The sequence below is a fragment of the Pan paniscus genome, chromosome 11 (genome assembly GCF_029289425.2).
Source record: "Pan paniscus chromosome 11, NHGRI_mPanPan1-v2.0_pri, whole genome shotgun sequence".
Classification (NCBI taxonomy): Eukaryota; Metazoa; Chordata; class Mammalia; order Primates; family Hominidae; genus Pan; species Pan paniscus.
The window spans coordinates 40747205-40759680 of NC_073260.2; the positions used below are offsets into that span (position 1 = coordinate 40747205).

General features: G+C 51.0%; 1 protein-coding gene across 1 annotated transcript in view; it reads left to right on the forward strand.

Annotated features, from left to right (window-relative positions):
- The first annotated feature begins 546 nt into the window (after positions 1-546).
- The window catches only part of GABBR2 (gamma-aminobutyric acid type B receptor subunit 2), a 422753-nt gene continuing 410823 nt past the window's right edge, over positions 547-12476 (forward strand). The window contains exon 1 of the mRNA XM_003820625.6: positions 547-1251. Coding sequence (XP_003820673.4) covers positions 931-1251 — 321 coding nt within the window. The 5' untranslated portion in view covers positions 547-930. The remainder of the gene's footprint in view (positions 1252-12476) is intronic.

The following is a 12476-nucleotide window of genomic DNA, read 5'->3' on the forward strand; positions in this document are numbered from 1 at the left end:
GGCCCTAAAGGCCGGGCAGCCTGGCACCAACGGGCGTTCGAGCACCCGTGGGCGTCTTCAGCGACCCCCGGGACTCGGTCAGGGGCTCGTGGGCGCCAGAAAAGAACGGGAGAGCGTAGGCTGCAGATGCCTCTGGGACGCCTTCGTGGAACATTCTCCTGCCCAGACCTTCCCGGCCAGACCTCCGAGAAGCGGTTCCAAACCACCGTGCAGGTGCTACAGGCAGCGCTCGGCGGAGCGGCGGCGGCCACTGCGTGTGCCAGCGCGCGGTCCCGGTTCCCAGATCGCTGTCCCCGGGCGCTCTGGTGCCTGGAGGTCAGCGGTCGGCGGGCAGCGGCAGCTGGCGCAGCGGAGGGCCGGGGGCGCGTGTGTGCGTGTGCTGGGAAGGTGGCCCTCCCCGCGGCCGCCGCAGCGCCAGCGCCTTCCCCTCCCCCGGCGCGCACGGCTCGTCCCCGTCCCTGGAGGCGGCCCGAGCCGCCCCTGAGCAGCCTCGCCTTCGCCTCCCGCGTTTCCTGCCGTCCGCCCTCCCCCGGCCGAGCTCCAGGGGCTGCCGCCTAGCAGCTCCCGGCGGGAGAGCGGTTCAGAGCGCGCACGGGGGCGGGCGGAGGCGGCCCGGTGCGGGGCGGCCGCGCTGGAGAGAGGCGCGCGCGGAGACGCCGGCCCCCCTCTCCGCGTTTGCTCGCTTGCTCCCCGCCTCCCGCACTCCGCTCGCTCCCACCCCTTCCCGGCGTGATTGATCCGTCACGGGCGCCGCCGCTGCCGCCGCCGCCGCGGCCGTTCTGAGCCGAGCCGGAACCCTAGCCCGAGACGGAGCCGGGGCCCGGGCCGGCGCCATTGCGCGGGCGCCGCGGGAAGACCTTGGCGCGGGGCGGCGGGCCGGGCCAGGCCATGCGGGCCGAGTGAGCCGGCGCCCGCAGCCCGCGGCGCGGCATGGCTTCCCCGCGGAGCTCCGGGCAGCCCGGGCCGCCGCCGCCGCCGCCACCGCCGCCCGCGCGCCTGCTACTGCTACTGCTGCTGCCGCTGCTGCTGCCTCTGGCGCCCGGGGCCTGGGGCTGGGCGCGGGGCGCCCCCCGGCCGCCGCCCAGCAGCCCGCCGCTCTCCATCATGGGCCTCATGCCGCTCACCAAGGAGGTGGCCAAGGGCAGCATCGGGCGCGGTGTGCTCCCCGCCGTGGAACTGGCCATCGAGCAGATCCGCAACGAGTCACTCCTGCGCCCCTACTTCCTCGACCTGCGGCTCTATGACACCGAGGTGAGTGTCCGGCTGCCCCTGCCGTCGGGGCTTCGGGGGGCATTGGGGTGGGTGGTTTGGACACAGGCAACCTCCGGCCTTTGGTCAGATCCCCGATTGACCGGCCCGCGCCTGCCGAGGGCAGAGAGGGCTGGTGCCCAGTGTTCACCCCCGCGGTCCTGCTGGGCTTGGCTGGCACAGCTGGTAACATTTGCCAAGCACCCCCTCCTCCGGTCTTATGTGTGTATGTGTGTGTGGGGAGGGGTGGGGGTGGGATAGAAGACTGGGGTCTCTTTTGACCAGAGAAAAAGGAGTGGAGAAGGTGGGGACTGGACCCCCAAAGGCCTACATTGATTGTCCCTGTCCAGGTCCCGCTCATGGGGCTGCGAGGTACCGAGTGGGAGGAACAGGCGCATTGACTGCAAACTGGGCCACCCAGGGCCGGAGGGGCCGCGGGCCTGCTCACAGGCCCCCAGGGAAGCCGAGCCGCGCTTTGAGGTCCGGAAGGCTCCGGAACCCAAGGGGCTTGAGCGTGCAGCGTGGCTGGGCGCCTGGTGCGCGCCAGCAGCTCTGAGCCCGCTCCGCGCGGGCAGGTGTGGGGCCACCGGCTCTGCAGCGCTTCTGCCTGGACGTGCCCGGCGCTGCCTGTGGCCAGAGCGATTTCAGGAGACCCCCGCCTCGGGTTAGTTGCTCAGAAAGTGCCCTGGCAGTTCTCGTCCCGGACGTGCAGTGGTGTCCGGCCGCGCCGCTGCTGTTGGCCGGGCGGCTGCAGGCAGTTTCTCACGGCTCAGGCTTGAAGCATCCGACCTAGCAGCCGGAGCACAGACTTGGAGAGCAGTCCTGAGCGGAGCCAGAGAGCCAAGGGCTTTCCATCCCAAGACCCCTCCCCACGCCCTCGGTTTGGGTTCTGCCTGAAGCCCCAGAGCGGACCTTCACCGCCAGCCCGGGGCTGGAGCGCGCGGAGCGGGTCTGGAGGAGCGATCGCTGGCCGCGCAAGGTCGGGTTTGCGAGTTTTTCCGGACCGAGCGAGCCCCTGTGCTCCGACCGCAGCGTCTGAGACGCGGCCTGAAGGGGGCAGTGATTTCCTGTGCAGTACGCTCAGTTGGCGCCTCTTCCATCGCGCGGAGCGGGGCCGAGGCGCTGGGCTTGATCCTGGCTTCCTGGGACTCTCCGGGCGCTTCTGCTGGAGTCCAGGTGCAGAACCCTTTTGGGAGGAGGGTCGCGCTACTGCTCTGGTGGTGCAATCTGGGCTTCCCCTCCTCCTTGGTCGGACCCTCTTTATGTCCCCAGAGAAAGAGCAGAATCTAGATTGTATCTTATTCCCTGCCTCCCCCGCTTCACCGGTGAACCAGCTTGCCCTGCGCTGTAAATAAAAGGTGAAGGAACCGGTGGCAGTTGGCAGCGGTATGCGCAGGCTGCTGCAGGCGGAGAGGCGTCCTCTGCCCCAGAGGATGCAAGCTGGCTGGCTGTGCAGGGCTAACCCGGTGTGAAATCATTTCCGAATGACATTCCTATCGCCCTCGTCTTTGCCTGAGCATCTCAAGTTCTGTGGGGGTACTTGTCTGGCACACATAAATGGAGACAGAAATGCAGTTACACGGAGGCATATCTTCTTGACAGTTTCTCTGTTGCTACTGCACATATTCTTCTGGAGGGGTCACTGCAAAGCCGGTCTTTTGGGGACAAACACATTTTTAGATAGGGCAGCCCTGCTTGCATCATCACCAAGTATTGTCAGCTGCATAATGTTTTCATCATCAGTTTCTTCCCTTTAGAAAGCTTCCCTGAAAGAGATTTCATACTGGCCTGTTTGTGGCAGCAAAGAGATGGGTGCTTCGTTTCAGGGTGTGGGTTGAAGCCTTTACATTTTATTTTTCGAGTGTGTCTTGATGACTTTCTGAGTGAAAGGACCCAAAGTCAAGAGGATGAGACAGTCAGAAGACTCTTCAATTCGTGGGAATATTTAGAAAACAGTGGGAAGGAAGACAGAAGATAATTTTAGCTTCGTGCAAACAGAGAAGTGTCTCTAGCCTTTTGAAGGGGCCCAGAGCCAGGGCTTTGGGGTAGGTGGGGCCTGGGTTTTAGTGAGAAACTGGTTAATTTCCACCCTGGATGACCTTGAGCTGGGTATTTAATCTCTCTAAGCCTAGGTGGGAATATTATGCGTACTCTGCAGGTGACACACAGCTTAAGGAAGATAACAGGCCAGGGTAGAAGATGCCCTGAGCTGGCAGGCTCAGCGGCCAGTGCTCTGGCATGCTGTAAGCACTAAATAAATGTGTCCTGCTGCCTCCCCTCCTCCTCCTCCTTCTTTTTTGTTTTGTTTTGTTTTGTTTTGTTTTTGTTTTTTTGAGATAGAGTTTTGCTCTTGTTGCCCAGGCTGGAGTGCATTGGCGTGATCTCGGCTCACCGCAACCTCCACCTCCCAGGGTCAAGTGATTCTCCTGCCTCAGCCTCCCGTGTAGCTGGGATTACAGGCATATGCCACCATGCCCAGCTAATTTTGTATTTTTAGTAGAGATGGGGTTTCTCCATGTTGGTCGGGCTGGTCTTGAACTCCCGACCTCAGGTGATCTGCCCACCTCTGCCTCCCAAAGTGCTGGGATTACAGGCATGAGCCACCGTGCCCAGCTCCCTTCCTTCATTTTTATTTCCTGTGAATTCACAAGTGGCCTTATCTTTAAAGTAGAGGTGCTTTCTCCCTGAGCCAGAGTGAAGGAAGGATCAGTCTAGGTAATTTGCAGCAAAATCTAGAGCGATCTAAAGAATGTTTGTGGCTAGTGTTAGAGTGTTTAGGGTCTAGTTTATTCAGATTGGCTGTCTTTGTGGACACTGCCTAATTATTTGTAGGCTCTGTCACATTGTTTGTAGACTTTAACACAGGTTGGATGTGGTGAACAGATTTTGGCTGGATTTGCTGACATTTGCTGTCAATCAGTGGCCTCAATGGCCAGTGACTATGGGCACCAGTATGGACCTTTATCCATATGATCTGCAGAGAGATGGAGATTTAGCAAGGAATGGGTTAATCTGGTCCCTGGGGACAATCTGTCTCAATAAAGGAGCCTCCTACAACCAGATTGACCCTCTTCTGTAAGTAGAATAGTGGTAGATTTTCAAAACCTCACTCAATGCCATGTGTTGGTAAAAATGAAACAGCCTAACAGAATACCTGTCTATCAGAATCTCTGCTTCTCTGGTGTAACACCAAATGGCTTCAGCAAATACTCGTTTATATATTCCAATGAGGATTTGAACAAGCAAGACAACTGAAAATACAGATAAAAGAAAGCATCAGAAACTATGTAGAAGCATAGAAGTTACTATACCAAGAACCTGGGCTAAAATTTATTGCATTGAGTATTATATTTTAGCTCTGAGCTTCCTGGCAGTCAAGGTGAAAAGGTAAATGTACCATATTACTTAATGTTTGATCTAAAAAATCTGAGAGACAATGATTTTTTTTTTTTTGAAAGAGTTGGGGGTCTCATTCTCTTGCTCAAGCCAGACTGCAGTGGTACATCATAGCTCACTGCAGCCTTGAACTCCTGGGCTCAAGTGATCTTCCTGTCTTCAGAAATGTTCTCCATGTGATTGTTTCTTATTCTAGCCACACTAATAAAATAAAATAATAGCCAAGGAATGAGTTAAAGATTTTTTTTTCAATTTGATTAATGTTCATTGTGGAAAAGCTGAAAATTACAGAGAAGCATAAAGAAAAATAATTGCCCATAATCCATCTACACAAAAATAATAACATCTAATAATTAGCATCATTCCCTTCCAGTTGTCATTTTTTACTATTTTATGTACTTGAGATCATACTCCATGTGCTCTTTTATGTTTTTTTCCTTCAGTTAACATTGTATCATGGGTTTTTCCCCATGTCCTCAAATCCTCCTTGTAAAGATGATTTTTGGTGGCTGTATACTATTCTATCCTGTGGGTGAACCATATGTATTTAATCATTCCCCTATTGTTGGACCTATATGTTTTCTCATGTGTTACTATCTTAAATCATTCAATAATAAACTTAGGGAAAGTTCAGGGAGCCAAGGAGCCCAGTCTAGGGGTACAACTGTCAGAAAGACCACCCTGATGCCAAGATCCAATGTAGAAATCCCAGTGATTGGTGAGCATGTCTTTTTTCTTGAGTGGCTTTGCCAAATATCTTTTCCCTTATTCACTATGCTTTAAAAAGGATTTAAAGGACTGTTGAATTGAGGCTGTGCTTCCTAAAAAGGTCTGAGTACAGCTCAGCAGGTGTTTACTGAGCACCTACTGGAGCTGTTGATGCTGCAGAAAGGTGTAAAACATAGCCCCGGGTTTGAGAGAGGCAGCTGGTGAACAGAGAACAGGGCAAGAACGTATTCATCATTTCTAATGCAAGGTAGAGAATGATAGTGGAGATGGTTGCATAATTCTGTGAATGTACTAAAAACCATGGAATTATACACTTTATATATATATATATAAATCACCCTTTTAAAGTGTATAAGTTAATTAAATCTCAGTACAGATTTAACTGTATTAAATCTCAATACAGTTAACTAAATCTCAATACAATAAAATATAAATTTTTAATTTTATTAAAAAATAAATTTATTTTTATTTTATTTAAAAATAAAAAGATAGACTGAGTGTGGTGGCTCATGCCTGTAATCCCAGCATTTTGGGGGTGCTGAGGTGAGAGGATTGCTTGAGGCCAAGGAGTTCAAGACCAGCCTGAGCAACATAGGGAGACCCTGTCTCTACATAAAATAAAAAATTAGCCTGACATGGTGGTATGTGCCTGTGGTCCCAGCCACTAGGGAGGTTGAGGCAGGAGGATTGCTAGAGCCTAGGAGGTAAAGGCTACAGTAAGCTGTGATTGTGCTGCTGCACTCTAGCCTGGGCAACAGAGCAAGACTCTGTCTCAAAAATAAAACAAAATAAAATTTAAAAATTTTAAAAAGAACGTGAGCTCTTTCAGGTTCAGGCTTACATCTTCTTTGCAGCTGCACCCCCACTGCCCAGCATGCTGCCTGGCCCTTAGTAAGTGTGTTGTTTAGTACTCTTGATGCAAATGACAGAAAGCCAACTTTAACAGGTTCATATAACTGAAAAAACCTAAGGTGTGCTGTATGCAGGCATGGTCAAATCCAGGGGCTCAAATGATATCTTTAAAAATATCTTCCTCTCTGCCTCTTGGCTTTGATTTCTTCTGTGTTGGCTTCACTCTCAGGCAGGCTCTACCCATGTGGTGGCACAGATGGCCTCTAGAAGCTGCAGGTTTACACACTTCCAGTTTAGAAACTCCAGTAAGAAGAGTGTTTCTTTCCCAACTGTTTCAGCGAAAGTCTCAAGTTTATATCTCATTGGCTTGAATTGGGTCATGTGTTTATCCACGAACAAGTCACATGACCCTGATGGGACAGGCCTAGAACTTCTGCCCTCCTTTCATGATGAGAGAGGGAGGTGAGGTCAGCTTCACCCAACCACCTGAACACAGAGTTGGGGAGAGGTGATTCCTCCAAGGAAATCAGAGGCCATTAAGGGTTTGTATGCCAGTGGGTCTGATCACAAATAGCCACAAAGGCAGGCAGTTGGGGAGTGCTAAACTGAAGAAAGAAACAATAGAAGCCAGGGGCATTAAGAGAAAGGGAAGATCATATAGGACCAGAGAGACCTCCTGGAGAAGATAAGCCTGGAAGAGTGAATATAAAGTTGACAGAGAGAGGCAGAAGCTCTGGGAAATGGACATTGGATACCAGGAAGGGTCTCCAGATCAAAGATGAAGCAAAAAAGTGTGCAGTGTGTTTGGAAATGCAGGGTTTGTAGAGGGAAAAGGTAGCTGGTGCTGGGTGTGGACGGCCTTGAATGCTGTGTCAGGAAGGTCGGACTTTAATCTGGAGCTGCAAGGAGCCGTGCGATGTCTTTGAACATGGGTGTGGTCCTATCAAGGCTGGTGAGCATGTAGAGGCTGGACTGGAGACAGAATGAGCCTGGAGTCGGAGGGGCTGGGAAGCTACTATAACAGTTGAAGGGAGCGGTGATGGGGCCTGAATGGAGACAGGGAGGCAGGAGGGGGTGTTGTGAAGAACGGGCAGCACTGAGACCCGACAGGGCAGGAGGGGCAACAGAGAGGGAACCAATGTCTGGGGAGGGGGTGTGTCATTGGCAGAACAGTCACTGGAATTAGATGCACCCTAGGGGAACAAGGAGAGAGGGTCCCTGCAGGGGTGAGGCCAAGTGCTCACCTCACACCTGTCCAATAAGCCCTGGCCCTAGGGTCAGGAGACCTGGGTTTGTATCCTCATTTGGGCACCACTCACCTGCTTGGTGACCTTGGGGAGGTCTGTTTGCCTCGGTTTCTTCATCGATGAAATGGGGCTGATATACTAACTGCCTTATCAGGTGCATAAGGGACAAATGAGATGATCCAGGTGACATAATCCAATCAATGCTCGGCACACTGCGAGTGCTCAGGAAATATCGCTGCTCTGTTGTTCCCATTGTTATTATTTCCGTACAATCTGGGGATCATTGTGCTGACCTCACAGGGCTGTTATAAGGAATAAGTCTAATGGGTGGGGCAGCTCAAAGCCTAAAGTAAATACAAAGCAGTGTGACGGGTCCCTTGTTTTCTGGTGCTGTGTTGCAGAGAAGGCATGCTGGCAGAAGAGGGTGCAGACACTGTGGCCTTTATTCATGTGTGTTTCCCGGCGTGTCTTTCCTTCTGCCGGTATCATAGTTGTTTGTCACTTTCTCCCCTGCTGGCCGGCAGCTCTTGAGGGTAGGGTCAGTCTCATCCCTCAGGGCCTTATGGAGCTTAATGAGCAGCCTGCATGAGTAAATGGTGAGGAGCTGAACTGGAGGTGCATCGATTTGAGTCTGCTTTCTGAGTTAGCACCCTCTGGGATGGTTGGTCTTGTCCCTTCCCCAGGGTCTTCCTCCCTCATTTAAGGACTGAGGTGGCACTACATATCAGGGCTAAGCAAACTGCTGAGCTGTAGCTGCCCTCTGCGTGTGCCTACCAGCACCAAACCCCGAGCTCCCCAATATGAGGGCAATATGAGCGCCCCAGAAATTCCTCACACCTAGCCAGGCACCCACGGACATAACTTCTCTGTCCCCAAATTCCTTTTTAAAGACTGAGTTGGGGTGGTGGGTGGAACTAATACACTAAGGGCCTGTTTAATGTTTGATATTGGGCTAAGAATGTTAGCATACTCACTTTATCTTTAAAGGGACCTTCTTTGTGTATTTGACTTTCCTTCCCTGTGGGCAGAGTAACATCAACTTCTTCATACAGAGATCTGAGATCTCAGCAGGGAAATTAGCAAGCTGGAAGCACAAGATAACGATGCAACAGGGGTACTAAATGGATAGTATCTAGGAGATATGTCTTTTGTTAGTTAGGGTGGGTGAGGCTATGCTGCATTAACAAACAAATCCTGAAATCTCAATTGCTTAACACAGTAAGATTATTCATTGCCCACACAAAGTCCAGTGTGTCAGAGGTCGTCCTGGGTGGCTCTCCTCCAGGTGGTAACGCGAGGAGCCAGGCCACTTTTGTATTGTGAGTCTCCCATCTTAAGGCTTCAGGAAGATGGGGAAGAGAAGAATCCAGAGGGAAGGCACACTGGACTTTTAACCACCTTCACTTGCAAGTGACACATATTATTTCTACCCATATTCCACTGGCCAGAAATAGTCAATGGCCAGCCTAACTACAGAGGAGGCTGGGAAACATAAGGAGCATATGGATGCCATGGACACTTGTCAATTGGGGTCCTTCAGGAAGGAGATGCCAAGATAGACTTGTAAGCATAAGAGATCTTGGAAGCCATCCCTGTGAAAGATAAAAGAATAGGTAAGGAAATGCTCTGTCCGTGATGCTGTTCTGACACCTGTGGAAGGAGACGCAGAAGGAAGGAGAGTTGGGTAGGAAGAGCTCCAGAGCCAAGATTATCCATTACAGGAGTTTCCTATCAGACCCAATGAGCCAGGCTCTAGAATCCCCACCCAACTCAGTGATTGGCTGAGGTCTGCCTTGGGAGATTTTGCTCTTAGCTTGAAGGCTGTGGCAGGTCTTAAAGGTGTTGCAGCTGATGACCATTAGCTGATTGCATCTCCTCCTGTAGGTTCTCTCTTTAAAGGAGGGTGGGGCCTACTTGGTTGGCTGCCACAGACACTGCCTGTTTCTTCTACAATGCCCTACTACTTACTACACCTGGCCCTATTCTAGGCTCTGGGATACAGAGCTGGATGAAACACAGATCCTGCCCTTGAGGAGCTCACTGTCCAACAGGTGATCAAGATAGACAAAAACAATTACACGTGGCATAGCCCAGCCACAGGAGGGGTTAGCAGAGGATGTGGGGGAAGGGAAGGCATTCCCCTTCTCCAGGCACCTGGTTGGTCATCCTCCATGTTGTTTGGGAGTAAAATGTAAGTGACTTCTTATCTCTAACTTTTTTGTTACTTATTTTGGTTTTAGGAAGGTGAGGAAATTAAATGGCATAGTTTGCCCAGTGAGCAGCTGCATTCTATTACTTTCTTTTCTTCTTCTTCTCTAGCGTTATGTAACAGTGCACAGTGAGGCTGGTGAAATGCCTTCCTGTCTGTACCTGGCTTTCTAGGGATGCACAGAGGAGCCAGGCTGAAACCGTGGGTGTATGAGCCCCAGATAGGGTCAGCATCTGGGTTTGGTGCTGGGTTAGTTGCTGAGACCACAGGGAAGTCTTTGCTGTTCTCTGTGAATTGCAGCACTAATCGAGGATCCCCACTCCACTGTTAGCACCAAAAAGGCAGGCACTGGGTGTGTCTGGCTCCTCTGTGGTCCCCCTAGGCACTATCTCAGGGCCAGGCACAGAGCAGGAGCTCAATAAATATTTATGGAACAAATAGATCTAAAAGCCTGGATTCCAGCTCTCCAGTTCTAAGAGGATTAATGGGCAGAGTTTTAACAAATGGAGTAAGTGCTTTGTATGCCAAGCCATGTGAGGGTGAGCTTTCTGCTTGCTCTTTATTCATTCTTTCGGGTTCTTATTATTTAGTGCTTTCGGGGGCTCTGTAGTTGTGGTGTAAAAGGGGAAAGGGTGCTTGGGTGTTCCAATAGAAGATTTTGTGCAAAGCTGATGTCATTTTCTTCGTCTCTGACAAATATATGCACCATCCTCCAAGGTACATCAAAACCTAGGAAATAAATACTTTCTGGCTTCTGAGAAGCATTATGGTTTTAGGAGGTCAGTTTATTGGAGCAATACGCTAACCAGTGGACGGAGGACTTAGGAAACATGTTCTGATATCTCACTCTCGCCTCCAGAGAGCACGAGAGCCAAAGGAGGCTAGACTGGGCTCTGGTCCTGGCAGAAATTGTGGGAATGAAGCCAGTTCATCAGCCTTGGTGAGTCAGGTGGTCCAGTGCAGATCTGGGCATAGTGAGAAAATATGTTCCCTGGAATCCCCTAATAGCAAGGCTTCTTCCAGGCTCCCTGCTCCTGGGTCAGAAGCTTCTGCTCTTTATTCTTCTATGGCCAGGACTAACTCAGGAACTGGGTATGCTCAGCTTGAAAGGGACCGTCTCCCTGATGGTGACAGAATAGGTCTGGACCCCAAACTAGATAACCAAGATTGTGAGTAAAGGCCGGGTGCAGTGGCTCATGCCTGTAATCCCAGCACTTTGGGAGGCCGAAGCGGGTGGATCACGAGGTCAGGAGTTCGAGACCAGCCTGACCAACATGTTGAAACCCTGTCTCTACTAAAAATACAAAAATTAGCTGGGTGTGGTGGCACGCACCTGTAATCCCAGCTACTCAGGAGGCTGAGGCAGGAAAATCACTTGAACCTGGGAGGTGGAGGTTGCAGTGAGCTGAGATCACACCACTGCTCTCCAGCCTGGGTGACAGAATGAGACTCCATCTCAAAAAAAAAAAAAAAGAATTGTGCGTAAAGTAAGAGTACATTGGTTATGAGCTGGAGTTAAAGAGTCTGAAAATTCTTGCCTGTGTGAATGAATATTGAACACTTTTTTGGGCTGATGGGGGCATTCTTTTGCCGATTTTCTACCTTTCTGATTTTTTTAGAGTAGTCTGCATTGCTGGAAGGATGAAGTGTCATTGTCATCTAGAAAATTAGTGGTAGATCCAAAGTATTGAGTGCGTGGACTCATCTGTCTTCATCAGTGCCCGTGTTCCACAGCTGCTGGCGGAAGCAGACCCCCTTCTCCTGCCATTTGGCAAGGACATCATCAGTCACTGTTCAGATAAAATCTAGCCAAAGAAGGACTTTGTGGAGTGATGCATTATTGCTGCTCTCATGGTACAGGGTCAGGAGGTGGCACAGAGAAAAATGATATTTTTCACACTCTTCTTATGATCCACTTGACTTTGTTCAGAGAAAACTGATTTTGAAAGCAACAGCCATACTTATAATAATCATCACTGTATTATCCAAATCGTCTTGTTTCTAGAACTACCATTCACTGAAGCCTTTCTGAAAAATGCCCAGAGTTGTTTCAGGGATGTAAGTGGCAGATGGGGACCCGCATGCCCACTCTGGGGCAGATGACCAGAGCCCATGCGAATGCCCCCGCCCAGTCCAGCTGAGAGTGCCTTGGCTTTGATGGAAGGGAAAGTTGGCTTGGTTGTCACTCCACAAAGCATCCTCTGGAGCCCAAGTAACCCTTCAGAGGTCCTTCCTGGACTCTGGGAATTCTAGAAACTTTGGGAAGCCCTTGGAGAGCTTCTAAATGTCATGGTCATAATCAAAGGAAAAGGAAATAGGAACATTTAGTTGCAGGTGGGTAGATGAAGAAAAAGAAACTAGAACAACAGTAGCTCACCTTTATCCAGTGCTTACTATATGTCGGCACCTATGTCAGTGCTTTGCAGCATTCATTCATTTCGTCTTCACTACAGTCCTATGAGGTCCTTACTCTTTTTTTTTTTTTTTTTTGAGACGGAGTGTCGCTCTGTCGCCCAGGCTGGAGTGCAGTATCTCCGCTCACTGCAAACTCCGCCTCCCGTGTTCACGCCATTCTCCTGCCTCCGCCTCCCGAGTAGCTGGGACTACAGGCGCCCGCTACCACACCCGGCTAATTTTTTGTAGTTTTAGTAGAGACGAGGTTTCACCGTGTTAGCCAGGATGGCCTCCATCTCCTGACCTCGTGATCCGCCTGCCTCGGCCTCCCAAAGTGCTAGGATTACAGGCGTAAGCCACCGCGCCCGGCGGTCCTTGCTCTTATTGTCTGCATTTTACAG